Here is a 24,660-nt window from a genome sequence, read left to right as displayed (position 1 = left end):
CGCAGAGGGAATGAGAGCAATATCTGCTTGGATGTCAGCAAACTGTCTCCAATGCAATATAGGAAAAACGGAGGTCATGCTGTTTGGACAAGCAATAACACATTGGACACCGGACTGGTGGCCCCTGGAATTAGGCCGCGTTCCTAGCCCCAAAAACACAGTGAGAAACCTAGGAGTGTTAATAGACCAAACACTTACTTACAAGGACCACGTAAACCAGGTGGCAAGCACCTGTTTCCGAGCCATTGGTATGCTAAGGAGAGTGTTTCCCTACCTGCCAGACTGCCATAGAAAAACACTAGTGCAAGCATTAATCATCAGCAGAGTGGATTACTGCAACGGCCTTCTTTTGGGAGCAAATGAAGGGCAGTTTAAAAAACTGCAAGTGATCCAAAACACGGCAGCAAGGATAGTCCTCAACGCCCCCCCCAGGACTCCCTCCCTTCCCCTGCTGACCAAACTCCATTGGTTACCAGTGAGGAAACGAGTGCATTTTAAGACCCTATGCACAATTCACAAAAGTGTGATAGGTAAAGGCCCCAAATATCTGGCCAACATCTTCCTGCCTTATGCTCCTGGGCGAACCCTGCGCTCTGTGAACCAACAGTTTCTGCAGGTGCCCAGAATAAAAAAGGCCAGACAAGGAGGGCGAGCCCTGGCCCATCTTGGACCAAGGCTTTGAAACTCTCTGCCTCTTGAGATAAGAACACTGACCAACCATCTGACCTTTCGTAAGGTCTTGAAAACACATCTGTTTCCCATTAACTAATCTCGCTCTCTAAATGCACCATTCACCTCTTCTCTTAACACCTGAGGATATACTCACTGGCAAAGCGCGGAGATACCCTTCCGGGGGTCTATTCATGCGCTATAGAAGAATATAAAATAAAATAAAATAAACTGAGCAGCACCAACACATTTCAGGCTAACTCAATACATTGACATACCAACCCTGTAAACTCACATTGTGGTACTGAAAATTCTGGACCCGTGTCATAAACATCATAGTATCATGACGATTTTAGTATCAATAGACAGAGAATAACGAGTATACTATGCACAAGTATATTCGTCGTATTTGAGTCACGAGATCACCCTGAAAACAGAGATTCCGTCCTGAACCCTCGGGTTCCATTTTGTGTACGGCAGCCATTTTGTGATTGCCCTCACATAGGCCGATGACTAAGGCCAAAAACAAGTCTGAAGGACACGTACACCTTTGCCGACTTCTCTGTGACCTGGGCAAGCTGACTTCACTGCCTGAAGCCAAACCTGTTCGGCCAGTACCTTTCCCAGTGGCCGATCGAGATTAGTATCGAGGCACAACATACCATAAACCTTTCATCGCATACAAACCATGCCTAATCTTACACACACCTGTCTCTGTCTTTTGCTTTATGACTTGCTTTACGAGGAGGAGGTGCCCGATTTTATTAGGGGTCTGCCGATATCTGATGAAAAATGTTGGGCCTTGCCGGGTAATTGATTGTGGGCTGGACAAACTGAAATATGGGCTTGTCATCATGACTCTGCTTTTCCTTTGTAGTGAAAATATGTGAATGGTCAACTGTAAAATAAGGAATGTCTTGCCTAAAGCATAATATTTTGTATAAAAAGGGATGGCTGGCTTTGTAAGTTGAGCAGTCTTCTGAGAATATACACCGTGTTGTATTTCTAGGATACCTGTTACTGGCTGCAGCCAATAAATCCGATCTTTGACTTCACCAAGAAGACTCTCTGTTTCTGTAGTCTGAAACAGGAAGAACTCGAAGTCTTAGGGTATGTTCCCTGGCACCGCTGGGTTCTGAAAAACCCAGTACTTCAACATTCATGTGAAGAAGTTGTTGATGAGCTGTGTGCGGACTTCACCCTCATCATCATCATCACTGTCATCGTGGCCCAGGCCAGGATCCTCCACAGGTGGCGGACGTAGGTCTTCGTCATCCTGGATGAGAGGCCACCTCTTCTGCACTGCCATGCTGTGTAGCATGCAGCATAAAATGAAAATGCTGCGCACCTTTACAGGATCATGTGGGAGGGCCCCTCCTGTCTTGTCCAGGCAGTGGAAGCGGCTTTTCAGGAGACCAAATGTCCGCTCAATCACTCTCCTGGTCTGACCATGTGCCACCATGTAGCATATCTCGGCTGGTGTCACAGGGTTCCTGAGGGGTGTCAGGAACCACAGCATGTTGGGGTATCCAGAGTCATCAACATACAAACAATTGCACATTAGATGAGTTTTGAAAGAGGGTGGAATACAAATTGCCAAACAGACACAATGGTAAACAGTCAGTACACACCGACAAGCCAGGCACGCTGGTTTGGCATCTGTGACATCATCGTCACAATGCGACTACTCCTCATGATGTAGGCATCGTGCGCAGAACTGGGGAAACGTCCAGACACGTGTGATACACATGTCCGTTAGACATACCACCAGAGCATTGATGGAGTAGAAATGTTTCCTGTTCCTGTATGTCTGCTCATGTGTACCATCAGTAGATCAGATGATGTTCAGCATCCTCCGCAGTGTATAAACAGCAGCATTTATGTCAGTGAGTTGACCTGGGCTAGGAAACTTTATGTACAGGTCAAGGAAATGCAACATCCCCTCCAAGACATCGCAAAGCACATGACTGAACATAGTTTGCGACATACCACCAGTAATAGCCACAGTGTACTGGAAGGTACCGGTAGCAAAGAAGAGCAGGGCTGCCATCACATTCACCTTTGGGGTCAGTGCTGTAGGGAATGTCCGGCCAGGTAGCGGATGTGGCGCCAACTAATCCGCCAATTCCTCAATCAGTGGCTTGGTGAAGCGGTATCGTCGGATGTAGTCGCGTTCCACCATTGTTTCAAGGGCTGGGAATGGTCTATGAACAGCTGGTGCCCTGCAGTACAGAGATAGGCAAAGGAAGATTGTACATTCATCCACCCATGTGGCTATGACCAAGCAAAATATCACATGATACATCATGACAATACACAATGAACTGAGGTGTGTGCTGTTGGGTATGGACACATATGTCACCATCATGCACATCATCTCACATCTCAAGTCAACATGTGTACATAAGTTCCATGTAGTGCTATGGCAAATCATTAGGCTGTGTCACAGTACCTATGTACTGCTGTCACGTTCCAAACACACACCACAGTGACAAGTGAGGACTGATGTCTCCCAGGCATCACAGCTCTTTGACAGGCTGATACCCAGGGTCCCTGTATTGCCACATGGACACTGGCATGACATGGCATATCATGTACACAACACAAAACAATCATGAGTCACACAGGTAGTGGCCCCTGTTGTCTCTGCAGGCCATACATGGATGTCTCTGAGACACACACACAACATCAATGTTGATGCACAAACCACTAGGAGGTGCAGACTGTCTCCCATTAGGCACATGGAATCAGATTTTTCAAAAAAGAGGGAGATGGAGGCTAATGCTAGGTTCTGCCTCCTGAAATGTAAAGTGTAACACTCAAATCCACCAAGTGGATCATGTGAACCTAGCCAGGGAGAAGGTTTATTCAGGGCGGCCCAGATTTTGGGCAGTGCCGTCTTGGAAAAGAAAATTCTTTTCTTGAGTCCCCTCACTCACCCACGGTTGCCCTTAGGTGACATGCTTCATCATTGGGGCCATCCCAAGCATCTACTGCTTGGGGCGTGCTATGACTTGCGAGGGATATGTAGGAGCACTGTTAGTGAAGCTATGTGTTGTGCAGTGTGTGGGTGGAGTGGTGATGAGTGATAATTAAAAATACCTAGCTAGTAAGCCAACTCTTTATTCTTGCCTCTAGTTGGTATGTTAAAAAGGGGGTTGGATAAAGGAAACAATAACTGTTATGTTATCATAGTCCATAATATCCTGTCAACATGTTTCTGTTGTGAATCTATCTAGGACCCTAATTAGATATCCCTGATTCATGCCCTTATGTGGTTATAACAAAACATATCCTTATAAGACATAAGAATCATGTCCATATTTCGTAATAGCCAATGCAGTCCAAATACGGCAAGTCTACTCCCATAGACTCCTACAAAGTACAACGCGTTCTTTAAACAAACCAAGCCTCCAGCAGCAAGGGAAATCCCCCTTCTTTTGTTTTGATTTGAACAAGAACTCCTGGAGTCCAGAAAGAACTGTTAGTTCTTAGTGACGTCTTATGTCCAACCTTACGTCAAACCCGGCACCTTCCAGGTTTAAATATACCAACGTTGCCCTAAGCAAACACACGTTGGTTTGGAGCAGAGCGGCTATCTACTTGCCCGACGCCCAGCTGATGCGAGTGCAGAAGGAAGCCGACCCTCCCATTTGACGCACTGAGAGAGACGCTGTCTTTTCTCCAGCCGAGAAATTCCAGCTCTGGTGTTTCCAGTCACCCTTGCGGGTTGTTGGGAGATCGAGTTCCGAGAGAGAGATACAAGACCTCCTTCATTCTAGAACCAAGGTACGGAGCTGATTAAAACCTTGAGAGTATTCTTGATTCAGATTCTTGGCAGAAACCAACTTAACTTAAACTGCAACTTACTTACTCCTTCCCACGTATTAGGCTTAGGTCAGGTACACCGGGGTAGGTGTATCTTAGGAGCACCAGTTGAGTACGTTTAGTTAATGATTTTATGTGTGTATATATTTTATCAGTTTTAAGTATTATATGGCTCAGAAACCATATAAATGCTTTTACAGTATTATTTCATAATACTCCTTTTACTGTACGCACTTTACTTCATGATAAGTATTGCATTTGTGACAACTCACTTCTCTTGCATGAGAAAGAGGACTGCTCAATAAATAACACCTTTTATTGAAAACGCCCGTCTCTCTATTTCTCTGCCTTCCTGGTGAAATTAAACATGCACGATTGACTGAGTGAAATATCTGTATATTGTTTTCACACGACTCTAGAGATATACTCTTTATTCTGAGGGAGCAAAGTTGTCATGTTTATGCGGTTGTCAGAAACTAATCCCTTCTTGTCTAATCAGGAAAGTTAACTCCTTCCTGAACATTCGAGAAAGTTTCTAGCGACCTCTGAGCTAGCTGGCAAACCTAATTAAGTCTAACATAGTCAGTAGAGACCTAGATGACCTCAGTCCTACGTCTAAACTGCTGTTTATGTTATTCCAATGCGCAGAGCATATTGGGAATATTGGAACTACACTACATGGCGCCCAATGTTTGGTAAGGCGATAATCTAACTCAAGACATTAGAGTAACTCAGTCGTGCTTTTTCACACAGACCCCTTTTCCCGTAAAAACTCCAATAGACGTCTGGAGTGGGTAAAAGGTTAATATCCGCCGGAACTTAGTAGGATGAGAATCCTATGTATTAGTTTTTGGTTTAGTCAACGTTGAAGGATACAGTGTTCCAAAATATTGTGCACCTAATCTTTGTTTCCTTGAAACTTGCTCTGTCAGAAAAATGTCGGATAGTGAAGACGAAAGGGAGAAAGCTAGAATAGCAGCTCAACTCCTAGCGGATGACACAAGTCTCCAAAATGATGACCCGAATGCTATAATCATTCCGGTAAATGTAAGAAAAACTATAACTATTAAACTTATAGAAAATGGACTGTCATCGAGAGGTGGTACAGTCATATTTGTGGTAGAGGCCCATGAATATCGGCAGACAGAGGTATTCTATCCCTTGATACATTTTCCAGTAGCACATGCTTTGACACATGAATTCCACTATTACAAAATAGAGGAATCTCCAGAGGAATACGCTCCTTATGAGGACGTTGAAATTCCACTAACATACCAAGAGCACCTGCTCTGGTTTAATGGAGCCCTAAAACATCAAAATCACATTACCAGGCTCGGTCCACTAGGTAGACCAGGAGCCACATGGCTAGTTCTAGCCAGCTACACACCACATCCCGACATTGAAAAAATGTCAGATTGGGAACTTTTTGCTCAGCTAAAACTACTAATTAAAATACATAGACAATTGGTCCAATATGTCATGAGGACTTCAACAGTCCAACCAGCAATAAAAATTCCACAGCACACCCCTCAACGGGGGAACACAAATAAAATTACACCACAGAATATAAAATCAGCCATTGGCAAAATACCCGCAAAAAGGGAACAAATTCCATTCTGGTTAGCTCAAAAAATCACTCAAATAGAGGCAGTATTTCCAGATACCACACCTCATGAGAAACACAGAATTCTGACTATCTGCCTTCCAATGGGGATCCCACCACATGTGGAGGACTGTGACACTTGGGGCACAGTCTTTGCTTCGATTTACACAAAAACACATGGTGTTCCGTCCATGGCGGTTATACCAGACGTACTAAGACAGATTCAAAATGAATACGGTCCAGAACCTGCTTTAACTCTAGGTATGAAATTACTGAAAGACTTCAAGCAGGTCTCGGCTATATTATTAGCCAACATAAAAGGAGAAGCAGCATCTGTGGTGATCCGCCAGAAATTGAAAGAGACAGATATAGCAGAACAACCTTTTGAACTTGCCAGAATCATAGAAAAATCCTATGAAGAACTAGGTAGAGATAGTTTGGGTGGGAAACCACTAAAACCACAACTAATTGAAAATCCTGAAAAAACTTTTATTACAAATAATCTGAACAGTCCAAAAAAGAGTTGGGAGGGTAATAAACAATCCACTCCCAGAGAAAAATGCTTTCAGTCCAGAGGAAGGTCTCCTCAGCGGAGAGATAGATCTCCAGAAAGAGGAAGCAAGTCTCCCCAAAGGGAGCCCTCTGAGAAAAGATACAACCTTAGAGATAGGGATAAATTGAGAAAACCTGACAGATATCAAGATATTGATACACGTCCCTCTTGATCTTTTCAGAATTCCTCACAGAAATCGTAAAGAAGAGGACGGTCAGAACACAAGGAAGAGCATGTCAAGTCCAAAGACAAGGAACCTGCTCATCAAAGTAAAAAATTAAAATTTACAAAAAAGAAGGTAGCCAGTATTAAAATAAAACATGCCGAGGATTCTGAGGACACAACTGAAAAACGGAGAGTGGGCCCAGACAATGCTAGACAGCGCAGCAGAAGTAACCATAGCTCGCAAGATCCTGATGAATCTTCTGGCGCCAGTGGACACGAATGAATACATTCAGGTGGAAACTGCAGACACCAGTGTTAGCAAACCCCATAAATTATATGAAATAAGATTGTGTATAGAGGGGGACAAAACTAGAAAAATAAAGGGTCTCTTTTGGGATAACTTTTCGAAAGGCTATGACATCCTGTTAGCTGAGAAAGACTGGCCACCAGAGTTTGTCAGGGAGTTGCCTCATGGCGAAGAAATGATTATGCCTGCCTTCTCAAATCACATTTCAATTCACAAAAAATACACATTTGCAAGAAAATGGACAGTGGCCCAAGCCCCTGCATTATATAAAAATCATGTAGGATGGGATGAGGATTCTCCTCACCATAAAATCCAGTTAAAAAATCAACCTACTGCCCAAATGCAGTATCTTGTTAAGCAAGAAGCTAAAAAACAAGTCAGGGAGATCTTAGATCAACTGAATATCCGGGGGTGATTGAAACATGCACCTCACAAATGAAAATTAAGAGACAAATTGGTAACTGTTTTAAATTGAGCGCACAGCTAAGTATAGGGTATTAATACAATAAGTAACAATGGTGCTCTAAATGATAACTAGTCGGTTACCACGACTAGAACAATAAGCTAGTAGTAAGCTCAACTATAGAAACAAAATCATTGAGCACTCTAAAGTCCAACTTTAGTGTTCAGTTTATTATTTCCTTGTCTTGTCACAATTAATTCTTCATTGAAACAATCCTCGTTTTGAAATCCAACAATTAGGCAGCCAACACGTGTTTCGTCTGGTCTGATCTGACCTATGACTTCCTCAGGGCTGCAACCCAAACAGATTATAATATTATCGTTTTAAGTAAAACCAAAATTGCCTAGATATGACATGTCACAGTCATTTAAGGAAGATTACCAATGAGATGTGATTGTGCTTAAAGTAAATGCTATATACATATTATTAGCTCACCACCAAGTTTATAGGCTAAAGGCACCTCGTGTATCAGGTTGTGAATAGTTAGAGGGTTTATCATAGTTTTATATCAAGTTGTTAAATAAGAAAGAAAATTAGTAAGATTTAAAGTAGAAGTCAAAGGTTTAACGTCCTGGCTAGACCACGAGGCTACATACCTATGCCTCTCCTCATCGGTAGCATCAAATAATCCGCTCCATTATTGTAACTCAATCCTTAATTAAACGTATCTGAAAGAGTCATTAAATTTAATTTCAATCTAAGTTATTTTGTACTTAGTTTTATCTTTGCACAGTTGTGTTGTTTATTACTCTGATCGGTCAGGACAAGCCATATTAAATTCTTACCTTATCGTATTTAAAGTAGCATCCCAAATATATAACGTAGTGTATTCAAAGTTAGGTATCCAAGTATATGCTTCAAATGCAATATCTGTTTCCAATATTTAAATTCATTGAGTAGATCTGAAATATAATATTCATTCATTCAGACTCTGTATATGGTATTTAAATTAACGCCTTAAGTATCAAGTTGCCTTTCATTATTAGGTAAAGACAACCTTACCTTGACTGGATGTGGTTTCTCTTTATTCTAATATTGATCACACTTTAGGAATTAATGCTCTTGACTTCTTCCTTAGCAAGCGAGCTGCTGAATTTTACAATCATTCACAGATGCTGTTACAAATGACGGAACTTGTATTGAAAAATAATGTTTTTCTGTTTGACAGTACTTGGTACCGCCAAGAACTGGGGACAGCGATGGGAGCCAGATTTGCTCCGTCTTTTGCCAACCTATTTATGGGTTGGTACGAGGCGGAGCGAATCTGGGGACCCAGTAACAAGGAATGGATCCAGTATATTCATTACTGGGGTCGTTTCATCGACGACTGTCTGCTTATCTGGACTGGATCGGTAGAACAACTACATGGATTTTTTGATTATCTAAACGATAATACGTATAATCTGAGGTTTACAACGCAGTATGATTATAACAAGATTACTTTTCTTGATCACAACTGTGCAAAGATAAAACTAAGTACAAAATAACTTAGATTGAAATTAAATTTAATGACTCTTTCAGATACGTTTAATTAAGGATTGAGTTACAATAATGGAGCAGATTATTTGATGCTACCGATGAGGAGAGGCATAGGTATGTAGCCTCGTGGTCTAGCCAGGACGTTAAACCTTTGACTTCTACTTTAAATCTTACTAATTTTCTTTCTTATTTAACAACTTGATATAAAACTATGATAAACCCTCTAACTATTCACAACCTGATACACGAGGTGCCTTTAGCCTATAAACTTGGTGGTGAGCTAATAATATGTATATAGCATTTACTTTAAGCACAATCACATCTCATTGGTAATCTTCCTTAAATGACTGTGACATGTCATATCTAGGCAATTTTGGTTTTACTTAAAACGATAATATTATAATCTGTTTGGGTTGCAGCCCTGAGGAAGTCGTAGGTCAGATCAGACCAGACGAAACACGTGTTGGCTGCCTAATTGTTGGATTTCAAAACGAGGATTGTTTCAATGAAGAATTAATTGTGACAAGACAAGGAAATAATCAACTGAACACTAAAGTTGGACTTTAGAGTGCTCAATGATTTTGTTTCTATACCTCACAAATGAACAATCCTTTGTTTCCGGTCTCCAAGCCAGATGATTCATATCGTCTAGTTTTGTACTACAGACACCTAAACTCTTGCTGCAAAACATTTGCAGTACAAAACTCACACAGTGCAGTACTAATGAATAACATCGTGCGCAAAAAATATAAAACGACATTAGATATCTCATCTCAAATGGCTTCTTTTGTCAAAACATTGCACCTGAAAGCAGGTATTTGAGCTCTTTCTCAACAATGGGGTCGCTAAAACAATTCTGTTGACTCCCACAGGGATTCAAGAACAGCCCAGTATTATTCTCAGCAAGGGTAACAGAGTTACTACAAAAATATGATGATGAGGCATTATCTTATGTCGATGACATCTATCTCACAGATGATGACCTGGAGACACACTTGAAAAGAGTGAACACCATAATACTTGGGTTCGCAGCTGAAGGGTACAAATTCAACTTTAAAAAGTCACGAATTGCTCATCTAACTGTCCTGTTTTTAGGATATGAATTATCAAGTGAAGGCAAAAGCCTAGCAGACAACATCTTAGAGAAGTGTGCTGTACTCCAAGCACCAAAAACGCTGAAGTTTTTACAATCAATACTAGGTTTCCTGAATTTCGGAAGAACATACTGCAGAAATAAAGAAGTCCAGTAGACAGTTCTTGTAGTTGTAGTTTATCCCTTAAGTTACAGCTTAGTAAGTTCCAATGTAAGTCTTAATGTAAGCTCCTAATATAAGCCCCACCAGGAGCGGCCTCCTGGCTGCTCAGCCCATCTTCTCTAACAGCTCTCTCTTCAAGTACAAACACCCATAACATTCCAAATGACATCATATAGCTAGAGCTTCACACCTTCCCCTTTATAATATTTAACAAAATGAAATAGTATACACATATATAAACATAGGAAGAGAAGATAAACATTCCAGAAGTAAACGTAAAAAAACACCATAATAACATGAGACAAACTCTCCTTATGTAATAATAATAATAATAATGTAAAAGCAATGCAATAATGAGAAAATAGTAATGCAAGTAATAAAATAGCCTTCCCTATGTAATAATAATACCAACAATGCAATAATGAGAAAATAGTGATGTAAGTAATAAAATAGCCTTCCCTATGTAATAATAATAATAACGATGCAATAGTAATGTAAGTAATAAACAGTAAGACAGCCTTCTCAATGTAATAATAATGATAATAATAATAATGACATAGTAAATGTAGCAATAGTAATGTAAGCAATAAAGTAGTAATATAGAAGTCAAACTTAAACAAATTGCAGGACCAGGGAATAACATACACCCTCTGCTGCACGCACTATAGCATACCGTCCACTTACCTGGAACACCCTCTACTGCATAATATTGCAGGACCAGGGAAATTTACATATCCTCTAATGCACATACTATAATGTTCAGTCTGTATACTATTACAGGACCACACACGCATTAATACACAGTAACCTCCCAATAAGAGAACACATACCTCCTCATAAAGGGGGAATCCACCTTCCTATAAACCACCACACACAGTAACCTCCCAAAGGGGGAATCCACCTCCCTATAAACCACCACACACAGTAACCCATGGGGGAATCCACCTCCCTATAAACCACCACACACAGTAGCCTCCCAAGTGGGAATCCACCTCCCTATAAACCACACAAAACCACACACTCGCAGTAACCTCCCAAATAATTGTAAAGGGGGAATCCACCTCCCTATAAACCACAGACTCGCAGTAACCTCCCAAATTGTTGTAAAAGGGGGATTCCACCTCCCTATAATAATACTGTAAAATGAAAATACACATTGAGTATCAATTTAGAATATGACATGTTGCAAATCAAAAGCAGATGTACTTAACATTAGCATATATCACCAAATTCAATGCAGTGTCACTAATGATGAATTAACAATCATCTCACACAGTACAGTTCTGGGTTTCCTATTTCCTTTGACCCACACTCTAACTCCTTATAGCAATATTTCATTACTGTTCCAGTTTTGAATCCTCCTTTCTCTCCGAATGAACTAGTTAATTCCTTTTCTTGGTGCAATTGCGCTCCATAGCCAGAAGATGGTGCTGTTGCACTAGTTCTAAGTTTTCCAAAGCGACATTTTCTGTAATATGTAGTTTTCAATTCGTGTAAATGACAGTACCTGTGACGATCTTCAGGCAGCAACGCTAATGGCAACCCTCACATTAAAAGCATTTTTATCATCAGTACTTGACTCACGAAATTGACTCTGATGGCAATCCAGGTCAGCTACTGAGCACAGAGACAAAATAACAAACTGGGGGCTTCTTGCAATTTCATTTCAATAACATGGAGACACCAGTTGTGGTTGGCAAACACTGCACAGTTACAATAGAGTGTGGAAAGGCCTGTAGACTACAATCCAAAGTTTTCTCCACATTTGTTCTCTGTCCCATTGTTAACAGCGGGGCTTGATGATTATTTAAAGGCATGTGATCAAAATCTGCAATCATTGTTCACAGTTGAAACTATAAATTCTTGTTGACTGCAGTTTTCTCCACATTTGTTCTCTGTCACATTTTTAACAGCGGGCTTGATGATTCTTTAAAAACATGTGATCAAAATCTGCCCCCAATTATTTTCTACCATGTGCAGCCACTTCTCATCAGGACACACCTGAGCCTTGTCAGCATTCAACACCGGGGCATGACCTTTGCCCCTACCGGGGCTTGATGTGTGCCCCGACATCACTACATCACAGTCCATTTCAACACATTGAGGTTGATTTAGCACATACATCTTCATTGTGCTTCACAGTTTTAAAACAGGACTGCAGATACACTTTACAGTTTCATACACAGGTGGATCTGACACCTAAAATTATTTAGGGCGACCGTTGTCAGGGTCACTGGTGGGGCAGGTGTCAGATAGCTTAAATAGTGCAAAGTCTTTAGTAATAATGTACCTTCAGTTCCAGTAGCCTCTTTTCTCCACGCGTAAGTTCCTTTCCTTTTAAATCGTCGCCAATGTAGAAATCAATTAAGTCCAGTAGACAGTTCTTGTAGTTGTAGTTTATTCCTTAACCCTTTGCATGCTGATGACGGAACCGCTCTGTCATCAGCTGCGGGTGCGCAGTGCTGATGACGGAGGGGTTCCGTCATGGCCCGCCCGGCACGCCTGCGCCGCGCAAATTCCGCGCCTGCGCTGAGCGTTCTATTGAGCGGGGCGGGCCATGACGGAACCGCTCCGTCACAAGCACAGCGCAACCGACGCTGGTGACGGAGCGGTTCCGTCACCAGCATGCGCCCGCCGTATTTCCGCCCCGCCCCCTTAGCACTGCGGCGGAATAGCCGCCTCAGTGAAGGGGTTAAGTTACAGCTTAGTAAGTTCCAATGTAAGTCTTAATATAAGCTCCTACTATAAGCCCCACCAGGAGCGGCCTCCTGGCTGCTCAGCCCATCTTCTCTAACAGCTCTCTCTTCAAGTACAAACATCCATAACATTCCAAATGACATCACATAGCTAGAGCTTCAGGCAGAGAACCAGGGCCAGGGAGATGCATTACATGAGAAGCAGATTACTACACATACATTCTAAATTATGCAGAGAGGGTTAAACCTCTCTACGAATTAATAACACCTGATTTCAAACAAATCAATTGGACTCAGAAACCCACAGAAATTTTAAGATCATTACAAACAGACATGTTAACTAAAACAAAACTGCAAACGCGCGCAAACGAACGCAACCTTTTAATCCGAGTCATCCCAGGAAGATGCGGATTCACGTACATGACCTCTAATGAGGGAGAAACGTTACCAATAGCTTACAAATCACACCTGTACACACAAGCTGAAATGAAATTCAGTTCTACTGAAAAAATTCTGACTGCGGTTCAATCTGCTATAGCAAAAGAAAGAGCCCTCGCACAAGGTAAACGAATAATAATCGTTACACCAGTACCTGCCCTAGAAGCAGTAACAAGAGCAAGCATTCCAAATGCTAAAGCTCTACATCCGAGATGGATACAATGGGTTAATTCTCTTGCTGCATCAGACGTAGTATACGAACTTGACCCTAATTTAAAAACAAGAATTTCTCCAATATGAATATGAATGTCCTCTGCCAACCGAAATCCTGCCTCTCGAATATTACGGCTGTATAATATATACAGACGGTTCAGCACAACCCGCAGTTGGGGGTAAACAAGCATACAGTGCTGCGTGCGCGATTGTTAAAGGTCGTTAGCATGAAGGAAAATTTAGACCACTGGTCACTAAAACTCAATCTCTAGGAGATTGTACAGCTCAGCGAGCTGAACTACTGGCTTTTAGGATGGCGCTTGAAAATACCGATCACGAATTCTCCACACTAATAGTGTCCGATTCATATTACTGCATTCAATCTCACAATGAATACTTGCAGAACTGGGTTGAAAACGGCTTCAAAGATGCAAAAGGTGGCACAATCAAGCATAAAATGCTTTGGGAACAAGTAGTTCTTTTACAGAAAGAACTACGAAAGACTCATGTGATACATACACTGAGTCATCAACGTGATGGCGTTCACATTGCGGGGAATTCATTGGCTGATGAATCCACGAAGGCAGCTGTGCAAACGGCTTCCGTAGCTGCTATCACCCGGTCAAAAACAAAAATAGACAGCGATATAATGCAAGCTGTCAGTGCTTCAGTAAAAGATGATAGAAAAACAATCCCGAAAGGCTTTCCAGTAAAGTACTCATACATAACTGATGCGAATAATGTTCCTTTTGCTCCAATCCCTGGAGTGGGGGATAGGGCAATTCCAAACATGGAACACAGGTTAGGACTAATTTTATCGGCACACAAAGGGCTCGCTTCTGCACATGCTGGTGTTTCCACCACAGTATCATTATTAAAACAGAGATATTGGTGGCCGCACATGAGGAAACAGACTAAAAACTATGTTCTAGAATGTGAAATATGCCAAAGAATGAAAGTATCAACAGTGAAACGACCCGCACAGACGCCCCTTCTAATGTCAGATAAACCATTAGCATGTGTTTACCTGGTCCACTGTGGTCCCTTACAAAGGAATGGAAACTATAAATATATCATGTCGCAGTGGATTCCTGCACAAGATTCATTTGGATGTGGCTCCAGCGCTCGGCTGACGCCAGAACTGTTATAAAAGATTTGCGAGTCTTTATCGGCACATACGCAATTGGCATTCTACATTCTGACCAGGGTCCTGCGTTTAGCTCTCGAGCTTACAAAGAGGCCATGGCCAGGATGGGCATTGCATTGCGGTACTCTTCTCCCTTCCATCCTGAGGGAAATGCGGTAGTGGAAAGAAAAATCCGTGACATAAAGCAATCTATAACGGCGAGGGTATTAGGTTCGGGTGATGGGTGGGTCAAACATCTAACAAGTGTCCAACGTAGTCTTAACAATCTGCTAAGAAATTCTCTAAAAGGTATCACTCCTTATGAACTATTGTTCGGTACTAGAATGAAAATCCAGGACTTAGATTGTCAGACTTCAGTGGTGAAAGAAAAAGCCTTTGAAAGCAAAGATCATTTGGCTGTTTTACAGGACTTAAATGAAACAAGAAGTCTAAGTAACACGAAGTAAAAGCCAACAGCCACTGAAGAAAAACCCCCTGTCCCAGCAAGACCTATCTGGATTCCAAAGATTGGGGATCTAGTCAGAGAGAAGATCGCGGTGAAGAAGGAATTTGGGCCTTCTAACAGAAGAGCAGTACCTGTCTTAGCTGTCAGCGGAACAAGATCAGTAGTACTACCGCCCCTTGCTGGGAAAAATTAGAACAGATTTGTATCAATCGACCTGGTAAAACCACAATCATGTGGCCAATAATAAGTAGTAGGCCCAGTGGACTCCCAGAAAGTAGCAGAAGACCAAACTTTGCTCCAATCCAAGAGGTTCAAACTGAAAGACTAATCACTTTTGATAAACCTGCAGTAAATAAAAAAGGACTATGCAACAAAGCCATGGAACTTGTGCCTCTTGAAACCCAAATTGCAACAGTTCGTCAAGAAACACCTGTTTAAAATGATGTAGCTTCAGACTATACTAATGTGACAAAAGAAGATTCCAAGACTAAAGAAAATCCGGAAGCAATTCCAACAATTGACAGAACTGCATCTGGCTACTTCATCAATTTCGATGACTTTTCTGATGATCCAAGTGAACATGAAGAAACGCCAGCAACAAAAACTTTTAAACAAAAAATGACTGAACTCGTTCTTCAACTAAAAGAAACATATCTGATTTCACCGTGGATTGAATTTTGGATTGTGTTAGGTGTACTTTCCCTCCTACTTTGGCTCATCATGGTTTTATGTTTGGGTAGATTTATTGATGGAAAATATAGTACAATGGACACAGCAAGTCAGAACATCAACTTGGTCCTAAAGCCTCACAGATCCTCACACATCGAGAAAAGTGAACTGTCATCAGTGAACATCACAGCCAATCCAATACCCGGTGGGGTAGCATGGGACAAAACGGATTATGAAATCTATGGCCCGATTGAGCTCTTGAAATATCCACATCAGTTCAAGGTTTCATTAAGTGACTTTGTAAAAACAAGTACTTTCTCTGATGATTGGGACTTTGAAAATATTAATAATATGATGTCAGATTTAGTAATGTCAGCAAAATTCACAGAGCAAGATTATTTGCAGGGTTCAGCAAACTATGAAGAAATGTACTGGTATAATCATTATGGTCATCACTATTTGCATAAATCTGCGAATCCTAGAAATGTTTTTACTTTTAACCAAATGGAACATTTCCAACACCGCCAAAAGGCAGCTCGAAAACATTTTATGAGAAATTCCCATACTTCTCAGGGTTTAACAACACTGATCCAGAAACGTTTTATTTTAAAATGTTAAATAAGACAGGAATGAAAACAATGTTGACAAATACTAAATTGATTTTTCTGAAACATTTTATGAAAAAATGGTTACATTTGGTTTTGAATTTTGGAAAAATAACATTGAAACAAAAACCATCTGGGTTACAAAAGACTAGCAGGTACAAGGTCTAGAAGCATTATTTAGAGCCTGCATGATCCCAGAACAGATAATATTCCTGAATGACACCATTCAGCAAACAACCTGTCTTGGTTTAGCCAAGATAAAAGACTTAAATAAACCATATATTCCAAAGCCCATACCTGATAGTAATAGCACTACAGATGTGGAGATAGACATATCCCATATTTTACACCAAAACAGAACAAGTCCTGATTGGAAAAAATGGTTGATCTGGCCCACAGACACAAATAAGTGTCAAGATAGATTCCTGAACAAAATACAGGGGTTCAAACAGACTAGGCCAGACCCAAGATATTCCCAGAGACAACATCCAGGGATAGTTACAACATACAGTGTAGGGAAACTATGCCTCAAATGGCTACAGAAATCCACACTGGCTGAAATTAAGCAACATTTGACTTTACCTAAAGAAGGTGCTGACTTGCGAGATTTCATACTGGGACCTCGGAAACAGCGTCAAAAATGTTTCATATACGCCGGTATATACGCTGCTTACAGCCAAGCTTGGAAAGTAACACAAATTGAAACTACTGAAAATTGATCGTATTAATTTGGAAAAATCACTTTCTGTAGTGGACAATGGGTTAACGACTCTCTCCTCCAGAATATATTCACTGGACAGCATTGTATCCTCTGCTATTGATATAATAGAGCAGGACTTGCTAATGTTACAACATGGCCAGTCCCAATTGCGTTCTATTGTACAGTTAGGCTGGACGTTACAAAATCTGCGTTCAGGCTACGTGCCATGGCGTCTAATCAACATAACGTCATTATTTTCTATCTCTAACCTTACTGATAAACAAATCAGTTTGGCACAAAAAGGAGCAGACTATACGATTCTGAGCATTGAAAAACTTGAGAGATTACCATTTGACAATGTCAGAGAGACCTGTCATTGAATGGATAATACACGGAACAATTACAATTCCGATAACAACTTTCCAGTTTAAGTATTGCAAAAAATATATACCAGCAGGCCTGTATGAGAGGTTGGGTAAAGGCTACATCAAGTCAACCTGGAATTTACCTTATACACACAAATGTTATAGTGAAGGGAAAAAGGAAGTATTTCTTAGTGGTAACAATTGTAAAAAATCACTACGCGGTACACTTCTGTGTCAAGGTATTAACTTGCATGGAGCCTGCGAGGGTTCATCCAGTAACCTTTCATGTCACCTGCATGGCACTCCTGCAACACGGATAGAGCCATTTTTCAGACAGCTTTCCAACGGCAGCTACGTTCTAATAAGTGACCACAGCTATTGTGGCATGGTGCCAGGAAAAGCCTATCTCGTAACAGTTACTTCCAGGGTCACTTGTTGTATGCAAGTATTGTATCCAAACAGCAATCCAGACATGGAGGTAGCAATATGGCCTTCTTTGAATATCTGTTCTATTCAAATTGATACTTTAAGCAGAATGAAGTCTATTCTATTACAGACAAATGTGCCCTTAACCTCGTCCAAAGAGACAGATGATCTGCAAGTTGCAAGGACAGCGGCAGAGATACATACCCTATTATCAACAAATTGCTCCGTGCATTTCATAGAAATGTTAGGTCAAATTTTAAACATGTCTGATACCGGTGGCATCGCACATGTATTTAAGACAATTTTTTCGGGACTGTTAGCCCCCTTTGAAACAGTTCACGGCATTTTCCCGAATTTTGTTCATTCTTTATTCGGCGGCCTGCCTCTTCTTTTGGGACTCGTAGCAGGAATTTTATTTTTGATCCTTCTGCTCTGATATGGCAAGCCGAACCACAGACAAAACTCCAGCTACGATGGAAGAAACGATCCTAGCTATACGATACCGAGAACGGATCACTAAAGTCCTCGGCTTTGCCCGGCTAAGAGATCTGAGTACTACCTGGTTTCTTTCATTCAGACCAATCTGGCAAGATTGCATCTTACCTGTGCTTCGATGTCTGCTATGCGGAGAAGAATGCGTGTTGGATGTCTGTCTCACACTACCATCAGCAATACCAACGGATATCGATACTTTGCTTGGTTCGGTAACGGCTCATGCAACGTGTCGTCCCCAGCGGCTACCTATTCTGATGACGGCATTCGTTGAGACTTCACCATTATGAGTAGGTGGCGGTGAAGTACGAGATGAAAGCAGCACCCCACAGGTACAACCTTCTGTGAGCATTGCTGATCCAGACATCGATGATAGCAATCATTCTCACATATGCACAGTTTCAGCTTTTTCGAACTTGGTCGAACTTTCACCTGATGTAGTAGACCAATTTTTTGCAAGCCTGTCTGATCTGATGTTCTCTCCTAACAACGAGAATAACTTTTAAAACAACGAGCACACAGCGTTCCCTGAACTCTGAATTCGGCCTTCAGTTTTTGATAAACAACACTACTGAAAACAATTGGAACTATTTTTTCCCCTAAAAGTGAAATTATTTTTTCCATTTCTAAAATATTTACCTTTTTTTTGGCACATGGTACTCTGCTTAAAGTAGAACTATTCTTAGAGAACAGAGCTTCTATTTTTAGAGACACTAGAGACAATATTTTACCTCAGCCTCTAGCACATGTACAGTATTGTATAAATATGTGATGAAATGGTCTCGACCTTCTTTTCTGTATTAAGAGCCATTTCATGAATGTCATTTTTGCAATTCATTCAGCCAATATTTATATATGCATTTCCTGAATAACACTGCTTGAAAAACGTACAGTATGAATACTAATTTTCGTGTATATACCATACACCATTTCAAATGCAATTTATGTATTTTGGGGTGGGTTGGAAAACACATGCATTGTTATATGTTTAGTATTACTTAGTATTTAGTAATGATGGACATTAATACGTGGAGTGGGTATTGTGAATCTATCTAGGACCCTAATTAGATATCCCCGATTCATGCCCTTATGTGGTTATAACAAAACATATCCTTATAAAGGCATAACAATCATGTCCATATTTAGTAATAGCCAATGCAGTCCAAATACGGCAAGGCTACTCCCATAGACTCCTAGAAAGTACAACGCATTCTTTAAACAAACCAAGCCTCCAGCATCCCGGGAAATCCCCCTGCTTTTGTTTTGATTTGAACAAGAACTCCTGGAGTCCAGAAAGAACTGTCAGTTCTTAGTGACGTCTTATGTCCAACCTTACGTCGAAACCCGGCACCTTCCAGGTATAAATATACCAACGTTGCCTTAAGCAAACACACGGTGGTTTGGAGCAGAGCGGCTATCTACTTGCCCGAAGCCCAGCTGATGCGAGTGCCGAAGGATGCCGACTCTCCCATTTGACGCACTGAGAGAGACGCTGTCTTTTCTCCAGCCGAGAAATTCCAGCTCCGGTGTTTCCAGTCACCCTTGCGGGTCGCTGGGTGATCGAGTCCCGAGAGAGAGATACAAGACCTCCTTCATTCTAGAACCAATGTACGGAGCTGATTAAAACCTTGAGAGAATTCTTGATTCAGATTCTTGGCAAAAACCAACTTAACTTAAGCTGCAACTTACTTACTCCTTCCCACGTATTAGGCTTAGGTCAGGTACACCGGGGTAGGCGTATCTTAGAAGCACCAGTTGAGTACGTTTAGTCAATGATTTTATGTATGTATATAGTTTATCCGTTTTAAGTATCATATGGCTCAGAAACCATATAAATGCTTTTACAGTTTTATTACATAATACTCCTTTTACTGTATGCTCTTTACTTCATGATAAGTATTGCATTTGTGGCAATTCATTTCTCTTGCATGAGAAAGAGGACTGCTCAATAAATAACACCTTTTATTGAAAACGCCCGTCTCTCTATTTCTCTGCACTCCTGGTGAAATTAAGCATGCACGATTGACTGAGTGAAATATCTGTCTATTGTTTTCACACGACTCTAGAGATTTAGGGCCCGATGTAGGTCGGTCGGTAACGGCCGAAAATCGGTATTTTCGGCCGTTACCGATCGGAATACAGACAACGGGATGTAGGAGGCCGAAATCCTGCGAAATCGGCGATTTTACCGATTCGGAAAATCACCGAGTCGGTCGGATTCTGAATCGGAAAAATGTAGGTATCGGAAAAAATCTCCGATTAGGTAATCTACCGATTCGGAGATTTATTCCGATTACTACTTTTTCCCGATTCGGAATCCGACCGACTCGGTGACTTTCCGATTCGGTAATATCGCCGAATTGGTATATATTCCGAATCGGTGAAAATCCGATTCCATGCGAAAACCCTAAGATTGAGATGTAGGTAAGCACAGAAATACCGATTTTGCTCTAAAATCGGTATTTCTGACTCGGAAATTACCATGGATTTGAATCAGGTGGTAACCAGGTGCAACCTATAAAAAAAGACCCAAAATGCAGTTCTACTTGCAACATGGCAGCTTTCTATGTCATAGCTAGACGGCTACGGCTACAGCAGGAAGGTGAGAGGGAATGGCTGAGACAGGAGCAGGTGTACAGGCAGAGGGTGACCCTGTGCATGCTGACAGATCCAGAGATCCTACAGAGGTACAGGCTGGAGGCAGACACCATCAGAGACCTCATCAGGGACCTCCAACCCCTGTTGCAGCACCCCACCCCAAGGGCACATGCAATCCCTGTGCAGGTGCAGGTGCTATGCTGCCTACATCTTCTGGCGTCTGGCAGCTATCAAAGTGTAGTTGCTGTGGCAGGAGGGGTGACCCAGAGCAGCCTGTCAAGGTTCTTCCACAAGTTCCTTGATGCCATGATCCAGAGGATGGCCCACTACATCTCCTTCCCTTCCACCCATGCAGAACTGGCACAGACAAAAGCTGAATTCTATCAGATGGCAAGATTCCCCCACATCATTGGCTGCATAGATGGCACACACATACCGATTTGCCCCCCTGCTGACACCGAATACGTATACCGCAATCGGAAGTCACGGCACACCATAAATGTGCAAGTGATATGCAATGCCAAGTGTGTGATCACTGACCTGGTTGCAAAGTTTCCGGGGAGTACCCATGACTCCTATATCTTCCAGAGTAGCGGGATTTATGCACGGCTGATGGCAGGGGAATTTGGCGAAGGATACCTCCTAGGTAAGACACAGTGTCAGACCCCCATTACCAAAATTGCAGTGTGTAATACATGTATGCATGTGAGTAATGTTACCCCTTCTCCTTCCAGGCGACAGTGCATATGCCCTACGCTCGTTCATTCTCACACCTTACCTCAACCCCTCAACACCCAGCCAAAGGAGGTACAACCGTGCACACAAAAGCACGAGGAACGTAGTGGAAAGGACCTTTGGCATCTGGAAGAGCAGGTTCAGATGTCTGCACAAGAGCGGAGGTGCAAGACAATACACCCCCATCACCTGCTGCAAGATTATTGCTGTGTGTGCAATGTTGCACAACCTTGCAGTCAGGAAAGGCACTGAGGTAGAGTTATCCGACTACGAGGACCCTGATGATGACAATGCTGTCCCACTACCACTACCTGCTGGAGTCTCTGCACCATCTGACGGCAGATACAGGCGTCAGGAGATCACAGACAACTATTTCTGAGTGAGTACAGATGCACAAACAGGTCAATGTATGTGTTCAGAAATTAAATTAAATAATGTTGCATCAACGTTACTGCACTGATGTGCAACAAAAGAAAAGTTAAACAACAAGGGGTAGGAATGTCCAATGTCCGGGTTGCCTCACCCGCAGTGGCAGTCCTATTTTTTGCTGCGCTTAGCAGGCCCACTGGGATGAACCTCACCCCCTTCAGAATGCCCTGCAGCCTCAGCTGAGCGTCTGGTGCTCCGGCGCGGCTCTGACGCAGTGCTGGCCGGGCTGCTGCGGCTGCTGCTGTCCCCAGCCTCGCCCAGGACGGGATTCACTGCGGTGTTGGAGATGAGTAGTGTCTCCATGGCTGTTGTTATACGGCCCATGCCCCTAGTGACCTCGGACATGGACTGTGTGAGGCTGGCCTCCATGTTTGCCCCACGTTGGCATGACTGTGCAGTCGCAGCCGCAAGGCGGGTGAGTGACCTGTTCGTGACTCTTGCATCCCTGCGACGACTCAGCTCATGGTCATCCAACCTGGTGCAGAGCTGGGTGATGGCAGTGGTCATTCGGCCAATTGATGTTGCTATGTCCTTGTTGCTGTCAACGAAGGTCTTGAAGCCCTGTGTCATCTCACCCATCTGCAGGTTGTGCAGGCGCAACTGGCGATGGCAGGCCAGGATGGATTTCGCCTGCATCCTCTGAATTGTGACCATGCTGGTCTCCAGCCCTGCGAAGACGCTGCCTCCCGGTGCTGGTATTGGGCTGCTGGTAGCACGTGGCCTACGTGGAATCCTGCTGCCCTGCTGTGTGTGCTCTGGTGTCGCTGGTGTCACGGGGTCTTGTGCAGGAGCCTGACCCGCTGCCCCCTCCATGATGACTAATGGAGCCACTATTCTCCTCCGGGCCGGGGAAGTGGCAGGTGCAGGGTGGCTCTGTGGTGGTGTGTTGTCCGGGGAGAATACCAATGAGGGCGACTGAGACTGAGACAGTCGGGGGGAGTGTGGAGTTGTGAGGGAATGTCCTGTGTCCTCCTCATTTGCCAGGGCACAGCTGTTGTCCTCCTCCTCCTGTGCTGCTGCACTGGTGCTTGCCACTGCCGCACTGGCTGTTGGTGCTGGAGCTGATGCTGCTCCCCCGCCTGATGGTGCCCCTAGGTACAAAGAAGCATTTGTCAAGTGGGTGCTAATGTGTTCCAGTCACAACTATTAAAGCATTGCACATCTCATTACAAACACGTTGATGCTGTATTACAGTTATTTATCTCATGCTTCTGCTGTGGCATTATTGGTAACTTTTGCTGAGTACATTTAGCACGATGCATTGCTCATGTCTGTTGCTAGCTGTACTGGCCTGGGGTTTGGCTGTGCATTGGGTCTGTAGGGGAGGTGTCTGGTATGGTGTGTCAAGTTGCGCATGCTTCTTACCTGTAGCTGTAGCTCGGGATGAGCTATCCAGGTCCCCAATGCCCACGACACTGGCCCTCTCGATGGTCGTCGCCACTAGTTCCTCCAGCTGAGTGAGGGGTGGCGCACGGTTTGTTCCTCCTCCAGTGAGTCCAGCCTGCTTGTGCAGGTCGGCCAGTTTGCGCTTGGTCACGCCACGGATGTCATAAAACCTCTTCTTGAGGTCGTCTAGGCTCCTGTGGGTGACACCAACTGCATTGACTTTCTCCCCGATGTCGAGCCACAGCCTCCTCTTGGTGCTCTCCGGGACAGTCAGGGACTGCCTGCCATATAGCTGGGTGTGCACCCTCACCACCTCCTCCACCAAAGTTTGTAGCTCCATGGTGCTGAATTTAGGATTGCGCTTCCGCCCTGCCTTCTGGCTCTCTGTGCTGGTGTCCATGTCTCTCAGGGATCCTGCTCACAATGCTGCTCTCTCTGTGTCTGCTCAACTCATGCAGCTTTCCAGAATGTTCTGATGAGTTGCACCTGCCTGGGTTGCCACACCCTGTGGGGGAGGGTGCTTACAGCTCATTGGCTGATGTCTTCAGTGTCACTCAACCAGCTCGGCAAAACGGCATTCTCCGAATCGGTATTTTCGGAATCGGTATTTTCCGAATGTGTTCGGTAAATACCGATTCGGAATGTATAATGCCTTCCTATTGGCCTTTCGGCCCATGGGGCGTATTTATTGTTCCGAATCGGCGTTTACCGATTCGGTTGGTTCCGCATTTTTTTTTTCCCGATTCGGACTTGTCCGACCCGGCCTATACCGATTCGGTAGTTGGCGAATCGGTACGTATCGACTCTCGATACCGAATGCTACCGATTCGGTATTTTTCCGATGATTATTTCCTACATATCATTTTCCGATTTTGAAATACCGATTCGGTACGGATCGGTATTTTAAAATCGGTAAATGCGTTTTACCTACATCGGGCCCATACTCTTTATTCTGAGGGAGCAAAGTTGTCATGTTTATGCGGTTGTCAGAAA

The 24,660-nt window shown here is 42.9% G+C and overlaps 1 protein-coding gene across 1 annotated transcript; it reads right to left on the bottom strand.

The window, feature by feature from the left end:
• Nucleotides 1-2,782: 2,782 nt before the first annotated feature.
• Nucleotides 2,783-24,247, bottom strand: LOC144762796 (uncharacterized). The gene is made up of 3 exons (XM_078648066.1): nucleotides 23,647-24,247; nucleotides 22,631-23,372; nucleotides 2,783-2,891 (listed from the first exon to the last, which is right to left on the bottom strand). The coding sequence occupies exons 1-3, from the start codon at nucleotides 24,065-24,067 to the stop codon at nucleotides 2,783-2,785; spliced, it is 1,272 nt and encodes a 423-aa protein (XP_078504192.1). The 5' UTR covers nucleotides 24,068-24,247.
• Between the last annotated feature and the right edge of the window lie 413 nt (nucleotides 24,248-24,660).

This window comes from Lissotriton helveticus, chromosome 6 (assembly GCF_964261635.1).
Source record: "Lissotriton helveticus chromosome 6, aLisHel1.1, whole genome shotgun sequence".
Classification (NCBI taxonomy): Eukaryota; Metazoa; Chordata; class Amphibia; order Caudata; family Salamandridae; genus Lissotriton; species Lissotriton helveticus.
The sequence above is the reverse complement of the archived record's forward strand: the minus strand, read 5'-3'. Positions and strand labels throughout refer to the sequence as shown.

Excerpts from the sequence above, each read along its gene's own strand:
- LOC144762796 (XM_078648066.1), bottom strand. The coding sequence starts at position 24,067 with ATGGACACCAGCACAGAGAGCCAGAAGGCAGGGCGGAAGCGCAATCCT. Across the intron at positions 23,373-23,646 it reads ATCCCGAGCTACAGCTACAG|GGGCACCATCAGGCGGGGGA; the intron begins GTAAGAAGCATG and ends CTTTGTACCTAG. Across the intron at positions 2,892-22,630 it reads ATGGAGGCCAGCCTCACACA|GGCACCAGCTGTTCATAGAC; the intron begins GTCCATGTCCGA and ends TCTGTACTGCAG.